Genomic DNA, 17,805 nt, shown 5'->3' with positions numbered 1-17,805 from the left:
CAAACATTTCATCGAAACTACGATTCTAATTACTTATTCAGGTCCATTTCTATTTAACTCTAATTTATAGAATGTAACGTAATATTAGCACTACTCAATTAAATAAGACATTCTGTATTATCGATATAATAAGTAAGATATCGATAATGAGAAAAAATTAAATTCAAAAGTGACATCACTAATCCGCGAGCGCGGCAGGCGGTGCAGTCAGTCGCGCGGACTGCCGTCGGTCTTAGCGCGCCCGCCGCCCGCCGCCCGCCGTCGCACCCTGTGCGCTGCGACCGTTCGCGTTCGCGTTTTTATTTCTATCCATCGACAAAAACGTCATGCACGAACTACGGGGAGGTTGGTCGGTGACGTGATTTATCGAAATCGATTTGTACTTAAACAGCATTTATGATTCCATCGTAATTAAACTGCATAAATGGAGCATAATTTTTCACCAAACATTTAGACTTTCACCAGATTAAAAGTTTAAATAATTTGTAATGATACGTTAGCATTTAAGTACGTCCGAATGCTCAAGATACACTGCTCGTGGAAAGTCTGATTGACAATGCTGGAATAATCTAGGTGCAGCCTTATATAAGTAGACGTAGCGTGGTTTAAGTCTTTATTGTTAAATAAAGATATTGTATGTCATATTAGAAATAAAAACAACCTGATGCTGAAAAATTCCTTAAAGAAGTAAATTATGCTGGGAACTTGATCGAATCCTTTGCTGCATACACAAGAATAAACATTTCTATATAAAAAATTGCCATCTCATTTTTAATAGACTTTTTTTTAAATCATAAAGTTCGTCTATGAACGAAAAAATGAAATGTGTATAAATAATAATAATATATCGATAGTCGATATCAAGAAAGTCGCAGCGCATTCAATTAGAGGCGCAGCACGGTCCCGCATGAGTGGCATCTGTGCGCGTCGCCGGCGGCGTTGTTCGCGCTAAAGCCCCCCCTCACTCCTCGCCCCTGGTCCCTCACCTCGCACTCACCCCCTCGCGACTCCCCATGCCTTGCTGGACCCTCGGAGGAATCGATACTTACGATAAGTCGAGAATTTGATGGCTTGCTCAGCTGACAACAAAACCCTATACCTAAGATAAAGGTCGTTAGTTCAAAACCCTTTCAGAGTATAACATTTACTTGCGATCGCTACGATCAACAGGTGCGAGGCTTAATAGATAATAATGCTGTCGACACTTATTATAACACATAAGTAAACCTAAATGATCTTATATGTAACTACTAGCTGTCGCCCGCGACACCGTCTGCGCAGGATGATAAAATAGATAGTAGCCGCTTCTCAGACCTACTGAATCAGCATATAAAAAAATCGGTCAACCGTTTCGGAGGAGTATGGTAACAAACAATATGACACTAGAATTTTATATATGTATGTACCTATTGTTCTGTATTATTATAACTGTTTTCTCATAAGCAATTTTTAAAATCCATGCTCAGAGATGAATGTAAATGCCTTGTCTTTTTAACAAAAATATCCAATAAATACCTTGTTATATTCTTTAATCCAGTAATTTTAGACATCTGTACAATTTCCTACGATTCTGATTAACAAAGAAATTACTTATAATTTAAAAATGCACGAATTGTATTTTAAATTCACATCACTAAACCGGTTAGATTAACTAGGTCATGCGAACATACCTAGGCGCAATACTTGCGTATCGATAAATACGGGTTTGGTATAGGCACATCACTAGCGCACCGTCGGCGTCTTGCTCGAAATTCGAATAACGCTTGGTCAAGCGCGTCTCAAAGCGGGAGCGAGGCTCGCTCTAATTTGCGCGCTCTGCGGTGCCCGTGTGCTCTGCTCTAGGTACTCTGTGCACATACCCGCCTGCATTCATTATGTACACCACCTATGTACTACTATATACTAGATACGCCGAGCTCTAATTTTGGAACGACGTTTTGTGAGCATATGCACATGTCTTAAGAGCTTCAAGCCTTCAACTGTGATAGTCATTGGTAGTGACAAATAACTAAAACTTATTAACTAAACTCAAATTCAAAAGATTCTACTAACAATATTCTTTAGCGTTACCTAACTAGCAGTAAAGAACGTACGTAACGAACTGAACGAAAAATGATGCAGTACTTCTAATTTCATAATTTAATTTAATTTGCTAACGCCTGCCATTTTTAAACGCGCAAAATTTCGCATGAGGTATTAAGAATAAATTATAGTAGGATGTTTAAAAATTATAATACACAGATTTTGTTACCAAATCATTTAATTCACTCTCTTGAAATTAGTTAGCCATGTCTTGCTACATAAAGATGTAACCAAGAACATATAACAATCAACTTAACCCTATGGCAATCTCTTATTCCGTAAAGTAACGAGGGCAGGTCCAATTTGCGCGGGCTTTGGCGCGTTGTACTCACGGAAATTGTACCTATGGCTATAAAATGCAGCCCGCTACGTGCTGGTGCCTACCTGCTTCCTTTGTACTTTTAAAACGATTCTCTTGAACGACTCCTACTTAAAACTTTTTTTCTTGGACTTTGTATGTTGTATAATACTTATTTCTTTATTATTATTTTTTAATCTGTCGATAATAACGCGTGACGTCTAGTGTCACTTTAAATTGGCGGGAAAACATTCGATGAAATTGATCTTTCCATTTTAGAATTATAATATGTAACTGTTATTTACGTTAAAAATAAAAAAAATAGTAAAATTGTTTTTCTGTTTGAAATATTTAAATAGTAAATTTAATAATTTGTTTTACAAATCGAATTGAAGAAAAATCAACTGTGTTAAATTATTTATAAAAGGAGACCCTACAGCCGAGTTACAAGAAAAAAAATTTACAATTTACGTAACATAACTTTTCAGTTACCCTTTACATAATACTTTATCAGACTTTAAACTTTGTTTGATTAAATTTTATACTTCGCTTAGTTTCACGTAACCGAGAGTTCTGAATGGAAGCCGTAGTAAGAAAACTACGACTGAGGAAAAGAAAGCACTCCCCCCCTCTACCTCTTTCCCCGCGTAACTGGTAGCGAGAGTGATCAAAAGTTTAGCGAACGAAAAGCGAAAGTCGCCTGTCGCAAAAGTTGTGCGGCTGACGACTTTGTTTTCACTGAACTTTAGATTCAATTTACCGGGTCCCTCCCCCCCTTCTACCTTTTGCTCCCCCTACTCTGCCTCGGCCGTAGTACTCACGCGACAATGGAGTGTTTATGATTTTATTGTGATGCCGGCATTTGTTGTTCTTTTATTATTATGTTAAGACAATTGTTTGTTGCTGTTCCAAATCGATATTTAAGTTTACAAGTATTAAACTAACGTGACCTTGGAAGTGTCAATGTTAGCGGTTATTCAACTATTCTGTAATTGCATATTAAAGTAATTATTTGAAATTTTCGAGATAGAGTGAAATTTGAGTGATGAAAATTATAAATTGTAGACTAAACTAAATAACTAATTATTTACCCTTAGCTTTATAAGAACGTTTTTCAACTATTCAGCAGCTCGTTGTTTCAGGTGTAGTCTTTTGTGAATTAGAATATAGTTTTATGTCTCAATAAGCAATGACGAATTACAGTAGTTGCATTAGAGATAGAAGTGGAATTATTAAATTTATTGTAATGCTGATCAAAACTTATTTACAAAATGATTCGTTAAAAACCCTTTTAAAAGGACAATGAACGCCATCTGGTAAATATCTAACAAACTTAATCACAACACTTTAAACTCTTTATATTGTTTTCTTGTCTTTATGACAGATGGCGCTTATTTTAATTTTGAATGCGAACTTTACACCTAATACATTTTCGTCTTGAATGTAAAAAACTAAACTATCCTCTAAGGAACTAAACTACATTATAGTGACAACTTCTTTTAATTAGATCTACTATTTGGTCGTCGTCTTCTTATTAATAATACTTTATTTTATTTAACAGTTCATTCATGTTTCAGCCCGAACGCATTATGTCTCCGTACACAGCGATCATCCGTCGCAGCGGCAATCCATTTGAGCTGGCGCATGTGTTGGTGTCGTGGCTGGTGGGCGGCGGGTACGATGCATACGTGGTAGTCGGCTGTGCGCAACGAGACGTCTGCATGGCCATACGGTATCGCACCGACTGTCCGCACCTACCTGATGAGAACCCGGTATGAAGACCAAGTTGCTAGACAACCAAATTTTAAATGTAGTCAACCCTTTGCGGTTCAATTGCTGAACAATGTTCTACATACATACCAAATTTCGTCGAGATTCTTTGAGTCGCCATCCATCTATCTTTCGCATTTATAACATTAAAGATTGGTAATATTTGATTTCAGGTAGTTGAAGCACCGCCCCCGCCAGAGGCAGAACCGCGCTACCGCCTTGTGCCCCTGCCAGACTTCTCATCCAAGTACTGCAAGGATATGGAAAAAAAGGAGGCAGACCAGAGACAAGCCGAGATCGACAAAGCGGAGAAAGCGAGGAGAGACAGAATCGCCGTAAGAGTGAAATGCTACTTGGAACGAAAATCAGACTTTATTAAATGTTATCTTATTTTTAACACAATAAGTTTAAATTTCCAGGAATTAGAAAAACCACCACCGGATAAGATAGATGAATGGCGGACACACGCGTGGGCGTTGGTGTTACCAGGCTTTATGGGTATCGAGGAGCCATTCTTCATTGAGCCCAGTGAGGGCAACCGATATCCAGTAGACGCTAAGCAATACCAGCAGCTGGATTCTGTTTATAATCATGAAAATTATTATGTAAGTTGATTTAACTAAAATAGTTGGGTACAAACGATTTTCCTTTCTCATCTTATTTGGAACTACCGGTCACGTGCGGAAATGTAACCGATAATATGACCCCGTACATCACCTACATTATCGTTGAAGTCCCGTGAAAATCGGTACCGCCGTTCTGAACATTAGCCAGAACAAACGCGGCCTTGACAGGCATACAGACAGGCAGAAAAAAATTAATGGCTTCTGACATTGTTTTCAATCATGCAACAATCATCATTAGAACTCAATCATAAACTTTTCTAAAGCTCCTTGCAGAATGTTTGTATGGTATAGGTGAATATCCAGTCGTGTGCCGAGGGTCTAGGCAGCTTGAACTACGACCTGGGTGACCTGCAGTGCTGGGAGCATCTGCTGGCCGGGGAGCCGCACCACCGCCGCCAGATAGTGGGAGTTGACACCGCCGACAAGTCCTCAGCAATACTTACAGAGAAACATCTAGACGCGCCTGCCAGTTGGGTTGAGAAGTTGGATATTAGTGCTGACGGTATAAAATTACAATTGATTATCCCGATTCAACCTTTATGGCGGATCTGGGTTAGCAAATATGTTTGCAGTTTAGTTCAGGTGGGACCAATGCAGTAGTAAAATGCTCAAAGGGATGACGATAAGATAAATTGTGATGTACAAAAGGTCTCATTTAATATAGCAGACCACCATAAAGTTTGAATAGCATTATAAAGAGTCTTTTAACCTTTTACAGTCAGTAATCATGTCTTAAGCAAAGATATATTTCTAATGTCCTTTTAGATGTTCATTGTATACACAGAAAGTTATTTTATTTTTATTATTAAGTACTTTCTCTCGATAGAATACGAACAACGCTACCCTGGAAGTCACAAAGTAATTCATTATAAGAAAGTGCTAATGGAGCAGTTCTCTCCGTACTCACAGGCAGATGGTATCGTCAAGAGGATCAAGATATTCGAAGACTATGCGCTAAGTGTGCCGCTGCTGACGTAAGTAGAGGTTTCCAAAGCATTTTTTTCTTGTAGGCCCCTTTAAAAATTTACTAGCTTCTCTAAATCTAATGGTACATACTTCAATTTGTTTTATTTCCCACATTCATAAACTCTATTCGGATCTCCCGACTCCAGAAGAACCATCTGAACGCGTAATGTAATGACCGGTCTAAATTAATGACAATGACTACTACTTCCCTTTGTCAAATATGTGCACTGATCTCTGGAAATGGATAGGCGATTTCTACAGCTTTTGTAATTTAAACGCGCCTGTTATTTAGATAATCAGTTTGAATCCACACCACTGCTAGAAACCGCTACCATCAGCATCAAAATGGCAAAAATCAATTAGGCACAATTCCTACATCTTCTAGCCAGTTCATTTATAGAGGTCAGTGAATATGTGCCATTGATTACAGCTATGAATGGTACCAAAACAGAGTGGACAAGATGGAGTGCTCGCGACTGGATCATAAGAAAAAAGTGAGACGGGAGACTTTTGGGATTGGCAGGAAAGATCATTTGCTAAGTTAGTAGTAACCAGCTTCTCTATTAATACGTTTATATACGACTTCTTCGCACATACGTGCAGGAAATAAATCTCCGATCCGTAAATTACTTGTAAGCTATACGCATTTAGATTGATATTATTTATGTAGTAGCTATCGACGTATTACGAAATACAGGCTGGTAGTTGTAGACCCACAAATTGCCTTTTTACACAGAGCACGAGTACGCTCTGGAGGCGCCGGTGACGTCAGTGGAAGCTCAACGCACGTTGTACTTCAACTACTATCCTCGCCTCGATCACCTCGACAGGATAGAATGCACGCCGCTCACTTTTGACGAGTATTATATTGACAGGAGCGATAGGTAAAGTCTTAAACCCTTTTTCCACTGGGAGAATAGACGAGATACTGCTAAAATTAAGTTTAGATGTAACAAGGTTCGACTTTGATGAACACGTCTTGAAAGACATCATAATTATGGAATCTATGCATGTAGATTTACAAGCACAATGCGGTGTTGAATTAAAGGTTTAGTTATTAATATTTATCGTGATATTAGGTTAGAATCCAGATTGATATCGTACACTGAAGGCACCAAGGCAGAGCCAAAACGCAGTCTCAAAGACGTCATAGAGACATACAGCAGGAACCCAGATGTTCCTGCCAAAGATGACGTGTGGAAAAGGATCTTTCATATACAGGTATCCATATAGAAACCTAACAGTTGCTTTCAACTTTCACGTGTCTTTAAAATTTATATTCTTGTTTTTCAGGAAAATGCAATCGAACTGCTGTACCATTATGATTATAATTTCGTAACAAATGATACAAGGAGTTTTATAAAGCCCAATTTAGCGGAGACAGGCGGAAAAATATTATTCTACCCTGATAAGACTGCGGGTTATGTTGTAAGTTGATATTGCCATTGTCTTTTTTACTAAAAACACAAGTACGTAAGGTCTCAAAAAATTGGAGAGCCATGTATATAATGATTTGGTGTTTCTGACTACTTAATCTCTTTTTTATGAACATAATTACTATGCAAGTTTTATTTAACTAATTGTTAGTTGAGATGAGTGATGTTTTTAATATGGTATAAGCTTCCTTATTTTCCTTATTCTTCTTCCATAAGAAACTGATAATGAGACAGTTTGATGGGGCAGAATATTAATTACACTTTTCTTATCAACGTCTCCTTGTCCAGGCCAATCCTGTGGCAAAGCAGCCGCGTCCATTGAACGTGTACTACGCGCTGTGCGACAACATGGCGTGGGAGCAGCGCAGCAACAAGCACGTGCGAGACCGCGAGGCTGACGTCACCGATTACCTCGCGCATCGCCACCAAGAGCTGACAGAACCGCAGTTGTACGTCGCCCTCTTTGACACCGAGAGGAACGAGGAGGCCAAGCGCGGATGGAAGGAACAGGTATGAAGTAGTCGTCAGATAAACAACCAAAACGAAAACAGAGTTCCCAATTCGCTGTTCGCTTTTATCCATTGCTAATAGATGGCGTTGGCAGCGAATTAGATCATGGTATCATTTTGTTTCTATGATTTACTCCAGTTTTAGGTTTGCCAGCCATTTCAAAGCCACACTCAGACTCAACTAATGACTACTTAAACGGTCTTATAGTATACAATTCTACAAGTATTTCTGTATCCATATAATTGAGAGTGGCAGTAACTTTTGATTTAGTTAGACTGGTACTATAGCTATGAGCTGTATATGATCCAGGAGACGCAAAAAGCAGAAGTGACTGAGCGCGAGAAGGAGGCAGAGATCGATCCCTTGGCGCCGTACCTAGCGCGCATGTTCGGCAGCGGACATGGCGCGGGCGCGGGCACCGCACTCACATACCAGCAGGCGGCGCTGCTGCGTGAGCAGTGCGTTACTGACTTCAAGGCCAAGCAGCTCGACAGGCAAAACCTTATACAGGCCAGATATGATAAGGTTAGTTTGACACAACTATTGCAAATCCTTCGCGGAGTTGTGGCAAACCGGGCCCTCACAACTGCTAAGAAGTTGCCTACTATAACTAACTTTTAATTTGAAACTCGCAGCTAAACGGTGAATACAAGGCCAAGCGGCTTTGGTACCTCGCCAACCAGTTCATCTTAACTCCAGAGAAAGAATCTGCATATTTTGCCACAAGGTAAAGCAAGACTGTTATTGTAGATTTGTGATACTAAAGCTAGACTAAGGCTACATTTACGCCACTCTGAGAACGACAGTAAATGTTTTAATTGATTAATGCCCGGCAGCGCGGAGCTGGCGTTCCGCGTGCACTCTCTGGAGGTGCGCCTGACGCGGCACCGCGACCTCTCCGGCCCGAGGTTCCGCGCGCTGGAGGACTACCTCGACAAGCACCCGCTGCTCAAAGATTACAACAGGATGAGAAAACTGAAAGCTTTGCAGGAAAAATGATAGCACTAGTCTATGAAAATAAGTTGTCTGTAGTCTATTGTTTATGCATTAATTTGACATTTTGTTATCTGTATCGATATGTCAAATTGATAATTGACATTTGATTGACATGAAATAAAGATGCGTTAAATATAAAACTACTTATGGGAAATATTCTACGTTTTTACTTATTATTGTTTAACCGTGATGAGGAATTTTTTATCAAACCATTTTGTCGTCTCATTTTTTTCCGCCGTGGATGAAAAAGATGTCAAAATGTAAAAAATTGTAAGTTTTTGATCATAAAATGTTAATTAAATTATTTATAGTTGTTATAGTTATATTATGTTTATAATAACTGTTATTGTTTTTATATTTTTGTTATGAAAGTTTATGGAATAAAATTGACTAAATGGTTCATTTTAAACGTAACTTTATTTAAATACTCATATTCATATGTATACATGAAACAAACATACAATAGATTAGTATTACATTTACTTATATCCTCAAAAAACAAGGCATTTTATTAAACAAAACTTCAAATAAGAACGTGCAAGAAACACCACTTTGTGACGTCATATGTCATAGAAACTAAAAATTGAGCCATTAAAATCTTATTATTTAATAAGATCAATCGATAAAGGGTACACGTCAAAACAAGGCCTAAGAAGTATAAGAGTACACGATTTTTGTGCGACAGAATGGCACATAAATAATTTTATAATAAACAAGTGGTTACACGCGACTTCGCGCAAAATTAAAAAAAAAGTAACCTATAATATGCCCGCGTGCATCAGCTACCTTCCAAAGTCCCATCAAAGGTCCAGCCGTTCCAGAGATTAACCGGCACAAACGAAGTGTTGCAGACAGACAGACAGAAAATTTTAAAAATGGTATTCGTAATCAGCAATGAAAATGCATCTGTAATCCTGGTACGAAATATGATTTTTTTCGATATTACAAATAGACAATCCAATTTTATAAATATACTACAACGTTTAAAAAACACATTTATATTTTGAAAAAGATTAATCATATTAATCTTAATATTATCATTTTAATTCGACTAATAAACAAGATCTATGATCTACAGAGTGTTTGGGGCGTAAGAGCGCAATATGTCTCTAAATATCAAATCAGAATTATTTCTTGGCTTGAAGAGAAACCGATGTTATTATTTTAAAATTATGCAATTATGTCAAAGTTTGCAATTTATACTACCTTTAGTAGGATCAATAAAATAGTTTACTCCTACCCTCAAAATATCACTGATAGTTACTTAGGTGTGATGACGGTGAATAATACTGCTGTGTAACAAATCATTTGCCAAACTTATCGAACCTTGAGTTCAATAAACGATCAAAAAATCGCAATAGCAAATGAAAATTTTAATCTATTGTTACGATCGAAGAATTATAGTATAGGTTGTGAAATAGTTTAGTGTTTGGGCAGTATCCAGGAGGGTTGTGGCCTGTCTAGGTCGTTGTTCCAGTCGCCAGCGCCACCCAGCAGGTGGCCGCGGTCGTCGTGTGTGGCCAGCGACAGTCGCGACAGCTTGTTGGCCAGCCGGCGCTGCGGCGAGTCCGGTCGGGATAGTGGCGGCAGCGAGATACTACCTGTGTCTAGGTAAAGTACTAGGAATTAGCCACGAGAGCTACTAAATTATTACTTCGCTTTAAAAAAACCTTAGAATGTAGCAGCAGCTTGACAGCTTGGTAACTTACATTCTCTTTGAAAATACCATTCTGTATGTTGTCGTGTTAATCTTACGGCTTTGATGTCGTTAGCCGATGAATTCAAAGTAGTTTTTATATCTATTTTACATTTTTTTAATCCTCCTCGCAGGGGCAGCTGCCACTCCCCACCCCCTGCTAATACCCATGTCTTACGGTCTCATTTGACTTAGCAATTGTTCTGGACGTACAAAGTTGTAAGACAAGACCTGAGTGCCTCTTTCTTCTTCAATACAATTAAACGTTAACGACAGTAGTTTAACTGTATGTAGATTAATAATAGTAGAGTGGGTTACCTGATGCTGAATGATATTCATAGTTGGCGTGGTCTCGGTCGCGGTCGCGTTCGCTGGGAGTTTCGAAACCGATACGCTTGCGGTACTCGCTCGCAAAATACTCAATCAATGTGTCCATTAACAACGTCTGTCGCGAGAATACCTGCTGTGAAGATGTACTTTGAACACTGTGACACATTACTGAAATACGAATGATTAATGATGCATCATGATCAGCTCACTATACGGCTCCACCGAGCGGCTCGGAGCCTGATCTAAGTTAGGTGACTAAATTATAGTCAACAATGCTGGCCCAGTGCGGGTTGATATATTTGATTTTCTTTACAGATATGTGTAAGTTGGGGATATCGATGGGGGAGGCCTACGTCCAGCAGTGGCCAAGTTTAGGCTGAGTATGTTGATGATGATGATGTGCAAGGGGTATTATGTTTAGTTCATCGTAAGAGCGACGGATACACAACATAAGTAAATGGAAAAAACACATTGGTACATGGCGGGAATCGAATCCAAGACTTGTCGATTACAAGTGCTTAACTCCTGAGGCTACCGATGCTCGTGATGTTTAAGAATATTAAATTACGATATGTAACCTGTAGTATTTTGGAGACTCGCAGACCATTCTCAACGACCATGAACTGCAGGAAAAGACAGGGCAGACAGTCGTCAGACTCATCAGATGGTAGACCAATATCCCAGCATAACTCCTCATATAGGAGACCCAAGAGTAAAGTCTGTAAGTAAATGAAAAAGTTAATTTTATTTATTATTAAAATTAATTATTGCATTTCAGAATTCAGAATTAACTAACGCTCTCTGTGTCGTCGATAACGTAGACGCCGCTGGAGTTTATAGCGACGAGCACTGGCACGTCCTCGTACGTCAGCAGACTGGTCAGGCTGCGCACCGGCATCTCCACTTGACCTTGGAAGAACGCGGCGCTGGCAAAAAAATGCTTAAATTGTACCACTGTGTTGAAATAATAATAGCTCTGTCTTCTAATACCTTGAGGAAGGTCTCTCTTATACAAAAGTCGTAAACGTATTTATAACTCTTTTCAAGATAAGAGTAAGTACTGTTGATCAGATTATTGACTTCTTCTTCTTCTTACGGTCCCTATTCAAAGTCCAGAAAAAGACGAAAGACTTCTTGATTACGCGACCTTTTTTGGTAAGTCTACTTACCCATATGTAGGTAGCATCCTGACGTGTGCGAGGTACTTCTGGCGCAGCTTGCGTGGCGGCGAGGCGGCGGGGCGCTGCGCCTGCTCCAGCAGCTTGGCCTCGGGGCTGCCCTTGCGGCCAGCTGGCAGCAGCGCCGCCCAGCGCCCGGACCGCGCGTGACTCGGCAAATACTTGTCCTGGTTCTCTCTAAACAACGCCAAACTTCATTCTAAAAACTGTGACTATAATAGTGGTAGAGTCAAACGGTTAAACCAATCTTCTCTTTAGAATGATGAGGAACACTTTTAAATGTTTTAATTGCATACAGATAAAGAACTTAGTAACCTGAAGAACTTAGCGGTATGGCTGTGAGGGTCGTAGGGTCCGAGCTGCACCCTGGCCTGGATGCCGCCCAGCATCACGGCCTGGGAGCTCTCCAACGGATAGCGCCCGTGCACCACATTGTAGCGCGCCTCCTCATATAGCAGTTCCTGGATCTTGGAGTCCCTAATGAAATGAACATTTGGTAATACATTTGCTAGATTTTCCTATGTTTTCATAATCGTACGTGTAATTGAGAGCCTTTATAGGTTTTAGTAGCCGAAAATGGTCAAAATGGCCTACCTTCGCTGCGTCGATTTGTACATTGTCGTCATTTCGGGACATTAACTATCTTGTTAACATACTTGATGCCTTCCTCCAAGTGCTTAGGGAAGAAGACGTTCCTCTGCATGCGCAAGATGGGGACGTCGCGTGAGCGTTTCGAGCTCGGGCCATAACCGTAGCGCCGCAGCAGCATCTGCCAGCCCGCCCAGATGCGCCATGGACAGTGGTGCGGCTTCAGCTGGACCTCTACACAGGGAAAGAAGAAACGGGGATTGAATTAGAGGTCACAACGCCAAAAGCACAACGCTGAACTCATTTTCACAAATGTTGTCTGGAAAACTTACCCAGCATCGGACTACACATCCACAGCGCGAACACGTTAGCAGCGAGGCTCCTCGTGCTGGGTTGCACGAGGCCTAATTCATCAGCAGCTAGCACCGCGTTTAAGAACCTAGAAGCGGTCACGCTGGTCGCCACTTCGTCTGCACTCATCTCCACCATTATTGCGGTTTGAGACATCAAGTAGATGCAGGTCGACTGGGTTGATGACACCGATGACGACGATGATGACGACCCTAAATATTGATTTGAATTGAAGTGTCAGTATATTGTAAGCTGCTGAAACTCTTCCAGGATTTCGTAGCTTAATGTTTGCTATCCTGGAATGCTGGTATGCCATTGAAGAACCATTTAATGTATTACAATCATTTACTAAAATGCTACCTGGTAACGGAGGAGATATAGCGCTTGAGGAGCTACCACCACTAGTCATCGGCTCCGTGGTGCTGAAAGACCCCGCGGCAATGCTGCTCGATCCAGTTTGATTGGAGCAGCTGCTGAGGTTTGACCCTGGGACCAAATGTAAGCATTAAGGCAACTTCTACATACATCTTTAGTTATTGGATAAAGCAAAATAAAATCAAATCACTAAGTGTTGCCAAGCTCTTTAATTTTCGCTTCATACCAATTTATAATAACGTTTATCGCCAGCTTATTGATGAAATATGTTCCAAAAAACGAGTAATTTAAATTAAAAAAATAATAATTTTGTTATGATGCTACAGATTCAAAAAATAACATATTACCCATAACACTCTTTTCCAGTGAATCCGAGCTGTTACTCTCCTTAGAATCAGGCTGGAGAGTTTTGTGGGTGTCATGCTTGTCCCACTCATTGTGTCGACCCAGCGGGCTATACGAAAGATGAGGGAGTCTCTGCGAGACAGAGTACAAGTGCGCGTTCACCTCGGCCTGGAGCTTCTGACTTTGAACGCTGTAGTATTCTTCGCGGGACCTGAATTCGCTAAAAATTATAAAAGAAAAACGAAAATATAATAGAAATTAAAGTAATGTTAATATAAACAGCTTATACCTTAACTACACACAAATTATAATGTAAACAAGTCTATGAAGACTATTGTTAAAAATATTATGCTTAATTTCATACTGAAATGTAACATAGAAGCTTATTGAAAAAAGCATATCCATAATAAACTTACTTGTACTGATATTCCGCTTGAATAGGATATCCACGCCTAGAATAGTCAACAGGAATTATGGTAATATAATTCCCGTTGTTTTGTACATTTGAGTTTTCACCGTAAGCCCCCATGTCTGATTTATGATCCATTTCAATTTATTTGAGATGCCATACAGCAAAAGTAAAATGTTATTTCGTTTATCCAGTAACAAAGAATGAAATATCGATCGATTGTCCGCAGTTTGCTTGGGCCGAACTGTGTCGCCGCATATTAATAATACATGATTGTGTATTACGTTTCAACTATTTAATTGGTCAATTACAAATAAAATGGAAACCAACTCTAAATAAAAACTCATATTGTAGCATTTTAACATATGAAATTTTATCTCTTAAATTCAATAAATTATTTCTAATGTTCCTAGTATATTCAGAGCAAGAGTTTCAAAGATAGAACTATATTATATTGAGAAAGTTTCAATTTGTTATTAAATGGTTATTGCAAAATTATCGTACTTATTATTATTTTAAATGTTTTTAAGAATGGTAACTTCGTTACAATTTTGACAATGACATTAATATGACATTGACAATATGTTTGATTTGTTTGCCAACACATCGTTTTCAATTACATTTCATATTGGAATTGATTTGCAATTAAATTTGCAGTGTTAATTAAGGCCTTGTCGGTCTTTTATTCTGAATTGAACACGTATGTTTCAGATACTGATATGAGATAATTGGCAACAATTTATTTATAAACGACACATAACATTGCATTAATATTTGGCAACAGTGCGGCGTAATTTTTTGACGTAATAAGATAAGTGATTTGTTTATCGCAATTTTCAAGAAGCGACAACGCGGATGGAGGCGAAGTTAAAAGAATATCGAGCCCTTAGACATCGTAAATGGCTCGAAGAAAATGAAAAAGCTAAAGCTAAAGAGGAACCGGAAAAATCCTATTTGAATTTCCTTTTGTCCAAAAACTCTTTTAAAATGGACGATGAGAAGAAAGAAGATGAAGTCCCTTTGGTAAGATTTTAATATAAACAAAGAATACAACATATTCTCCTAATTTATAAGGAAGAAAGAGTTCCTGTTTTCTTGTTAAGTTGAAGCTGTAGCGATATATTGGTTAAGATTAAAGACTTGTTTCAGATTGTAAATGAAAAACCAACTACAAGCCAGGTTTTGATACAGCCAGATGAAACTCCATCAGGAGGTAGAACATTAGAACCAATTTATAACCCAACGCAAGAATCATGGAAATATTGCATTACAAAGTGGTGTATATATTTTATTATATGGCTTACTGTATACATAATATTTCTCAAACTGCAGTTTGGAGCTGTTTATTTCGTGATATCATTATTAATTGGAATATATTTGAATACAAGAACCGGACCTAAGAAAGAAGGAGAAGTATCAGCATATAGCGTATTTAACGAGAACTGTGCCAGCATTGATGGTGCATTGAGTGCAGACCAAATTGTAAGAGAGTTAACATTCGGACCAGGTAATTTACAGTAATAAAAGAAGTCACAAAAACTCTAATATTGCTTTTTTCAACTAGTGTTTGAACCCACACATTAATCAGATGTGGTTTAAAATGATACACAAATTTAGTAACATTTATTATGTTAAGGTATTCTACCTTTGCTAAGTCACAAATTTTGATTTATAAATTAGGTTATTACCGAAATAAAACTAAGTTATTTAATTAAAAGATTTTTATTTATGTCCTAATTCTCGAATTTCAATAAATATAATTTAACAAGCGGACCCGACAGACGTTGTCCTGTCTACACGTCTTTAATTTGAAAATTTCAAACTTTTTTTAATAAGCTAAAATTAAAATTCGAATATTATTTAAAATTTGACAATGCGATGGTAGCGCCGTCTGTCGGATCCAATGTAAAATATTCCAAAATCAACAACTACTAATAAATTAAAAATTAATTAAAAAAACATTGTCCAGCGGACAAAATTCCGAATCTAAACCATTCCCAGATCCCCTTGAACACACACAAAAAATTTCATCAAAATCGGTCCAGTCGTTTGAGAGAAGTTCAGTGACATACACACTCACAGAAGAATTATGTATATAAAGATTTATCAATCTCTTTTTCCACTTATCACAGTCACAGTGCAATTGTTATAGAAAAAATAGTGGTTAGTTACTTAAAAAGGAGTCGTTATTCCAAAGAATAACTTGATACTGGCAAATAGAAATGTCACACGATGGATTCACAGGATATCTGTCAACATTATTACCGAAGCAACTGCAAATGAGATACACAATCATGAGAAACCCCAAATTAATATAATTAACTAGCTGTTGCGACTGGATTAAAATAACCTTATTACCCTTCCAGACTGTCCTTCATTTATGCCAAATTTCATTGATATCCATTGAACCATTTGGGAGATACTTTCTAACTCCATCCATCCAAAATTTCGCGTTAACAACACGTACATTTAAATTAGAACAAGGCTTTTATCTAATAGAAGGGAAAATAAATGTAGATAATTAGAAAAAAATACTTTTATTAATTATATGCACAGATTGACAACGAGTATAAATTTATGAATAAAAGCGAATCACAATCACATTCAGCAAGGTAAATACATACTATAAAAAGAAAAAAAAACAATTCCGCTAAAGAAGTAGCATCAAAAACGTAGTTACATGAACAAACATGATTTAATTTATTTTCTTGGATTACAATAATAGAATAAAAATATTTTTAACAATAGCAATAAATGTTAACTGGCAATACATTTGATTTTAATATAAAGCTACCTTATTGTGTTGCCAGACGATTTTATACGAAATTATACTAAAGTTAACATTCAAAGTATCGACGATAAAGGAAAACAACTACTTTTTACTTTAGCAAATAATAAAAAATAAATAAATTTATTTTTAATTTATAACTATTATGTAACATTGATATAACTAGTTGCCGTATTAAAAATTAAAAATAAAATTAATATAATCAAATTTTGTTCCTAAAATCTATTTAAGAATATTGTGTAAAAAGTGAACAAAAGCATAATAAATTAGGTGAGAATTATTAAATTCTTGTTTTATTATACAATGGATCTATCCGCAATTAGAGAAATTCTGGTCCCAAAAAAACTCGGATACCTTAATTTTAAACAAGACAATCAAATTTATTAAAAAGTAAATTATAGATGACGTCACAAACATTTTAGAACGCCGACTTTTTTGAATTTGAAATATTGGTTTTTAATTCTGAGATCACGTGAAGTAGCAAGAATTTTGAGCAAACGAAACAGGAATGTGGGGGAATTAAAAAAATAAATTATTTAATACCTAAAAAATGATATTAAGCATATGGCAACATTGGCAGTATATTTAACAATCTTGCGGTGACTTACAAACTGTACATGTGTTTGTATGAATATCACTTAAAATCTATAATAAAAATAAAGATTAAATACATTTATATATTATTGTATACTAATCATAAAACCGTAATGACTTAAATATTTCGCCTTATAACCTAAAAACATTACAAATAATATAACTTTGCCTTTTTGAAGATTAGCTATAAAAAATGACCATATTTTACACTTTGACAGATTATATTTTTTATTTGGTCTGTACTTCAATAGGGCAAAGGTAAAAATTATTTCTGCCAAATGTCTTGTAAATACTTTTTAATGGCACAAAACTATTGTTTTTTATTACTTTGAGTAGATTATATAAGGCACAGAGTAATGTAATGGACATGGGCACGTAGTGCTTGTACGTGTTAGAGACACATCTACTGTTAGTAATTTGCCATTGGTGTGTATTAGTCCTTAATCTATTTTTTAATTATATTTTTT

The 17,805-nt window shown here is 37.5% G+C and overlaps 3 protein-coding genes across 5 annotated transcripts in view; 2 read left to right on the top strand and 1 right to left on the bottom strand.

The window, feature by feature from the left end:
- The window catches only part of lobo (coiled-coil domain-containing protein lost boys), a 100,836-nt gene extending 89,268 nt beyond the window's left edge, over positions 1–11,568 (top strand). The window contains exons 3-17 of the mRNA XM_013315434.1: positions 3,958–4,152; positions 4,324–4,485; positions 4,570–4,755; positions 5,068–5,278; positions 5,603–5,750; positions 6,173–6,282; positions 6,479–6,626; positions 6,822–6,963; positions 7,036–7,170; positions 7,467–7,688; positions 7,998–8,213; positions 8,324–8,415; positions 8,525–8,954; positions 10,149–10,295; positions 11,489–11,568. Coding sequence (XP_013170888.1) covers positions 3,958–4,152; positions 4,324–4,485; positions 4,570–4,755; positions 5,068–5,278; positions 5,603–5,750; positions 6,173–6,282; positions 6,479–6,626; positions 6,822–6,963; positions 7,036–7,170; positions 7,467–7,688; positions 7,998–8,213; positions 8,324–8,415; positions 8,525–8,687 — 2,130 coding nt within the window. The 3' untranslated portion in view covers positions 8,688–8,954; positions 10,149–10,295; positions 11,489–11,568. The remainder of the gene's footprint in view (positions 1–3,957; positions 4,153–4,323; positions 4,486–4,569; positions 4,756–5,067; positions 5,279–5,602; positions 5,751–6,172; positions 6,283–6,478; positions 6,627–6,821; positions 6,964–7,035; positions 7,171–7,466; positions 7,689–7,997; positions 8,214–8,323; positions 8,416–8,524; positions 8,955–10,148; positions 10,296–11,488) is intronic.
- Bili (FERM domain-containing protein 8 Bili) lies at positions 9,717–14,240 on the bottom strand. Of its 2 annotated transcripts, none has more exons than XM_013315431.1 (11): positions 13,964–14,240; positions 13,550–13,767; positions 13,188–13,313; positions 12,809–13,039; positions 12,545–12,710; positions 12,204–12,365; positions 11,880–12,065; positions 11,507–11,636; positions 11,289–11,429; positions 10,699–10,843; positions 9,717–10,291 (listed from the first exon to the last, which is right to left on the bottom strand). In XM_013315431.1, exons 1-11 carry the CDS (start codon positions 14,092–14,094, stop codon positions 10,107–10,109), a joined length of 1,821 nt encoding a protein of 606 aa, XP_013170885.1. In that variant the 5' UTR covers positions 14,095–14,240; the 3' UTR covers positions 9,717–10,106. The 2 variants fall into 2 exon arrangements, with proteins under 2 accessions (XP_013170885.1, XP_013170886.1); XM_013315432.1 differs by having other exon boundaries at positions 10,699–10,840.
- Positions 14,241–14,534: 294 nt separating this feature from the next.
- Saysd1 (SAYSVFN motif domain containing 1) lies at positions 14,535–15,668 on the top strand. 2 transcript variants are annotated; one of them, NM_001311980.1, is given in 3 exon segments: positions 14,591–14,656; positions 14,798–14,979; positions 15,106–15,668. In NM_001311980.1, coding segments are annotated over 2 exon segments (540 nt in total). In that variant the 5' UTR covers positions 14,591–14,656; positions 14,798–14,811; the 3' UTR covers positions 15,478–15,668.
- The last annotated feature ends 2,137 nt before the right edge of the window (positions 15,669–17,805 follow it).

The sequence above is a fragment of the Papilio xuthus genome, unplaced genomic scaffold (genome assembly GCF_000836235.2).
Source record: "Papilio xuthus unplaced genomic scaffold, Pxut_1.1 DF826961.1, whole genome shotgun sequence".
In the NCBI taxonomy this organism is placed as follows: Eukaryota; Metazoa; Arthropoda; class Insecta; order Lepidoptera; family Papilionidae; genus Papilio; species Papilio xuthus.
Note: the sequence above shows the minus strand (reverse complement) of the source record. Positions and strands in the feature narration are given on the sequence as shown.

Bases quoted from the DNA above. Each gene is read 5' to 3' on its own strand.
- Bili (XM_013315431.1), bottom strand. From the start codon at position 14,094: ATGGATCATAAATCAGACATGGGGGCTTACGGTGAAAACTCAAATGTA. The intron at 13,768-13,963 runs GTAAGTTTATTA...TATAATTTTTAG, and splicing joins CAAGCGGAATATCAGTACAA to CGAATTCAGGTCCCGCGAAG. The intron at 10,292-10,698 runs GTAACCCACTCT...TACTTTACCTAG, and splicing joins TGAATATCATTCAGCATCAG to ACACAGGTAGTATCTCGCTG.
- Saysd1 (XM_013315131.1), top strand. From the start codon at position 14,812: ATGGAGGCGAAGTTAAAAGAATATCGAGCCCTTAGACATCGTAAATGG. The intron at 14,980-15,105 runs GTAAGATTTTAA...GACTTGTTTCAG, and splicing joins AAGAAGATGAAGTCCCTTTG to ATTGTAAATGAAAAACCAAC.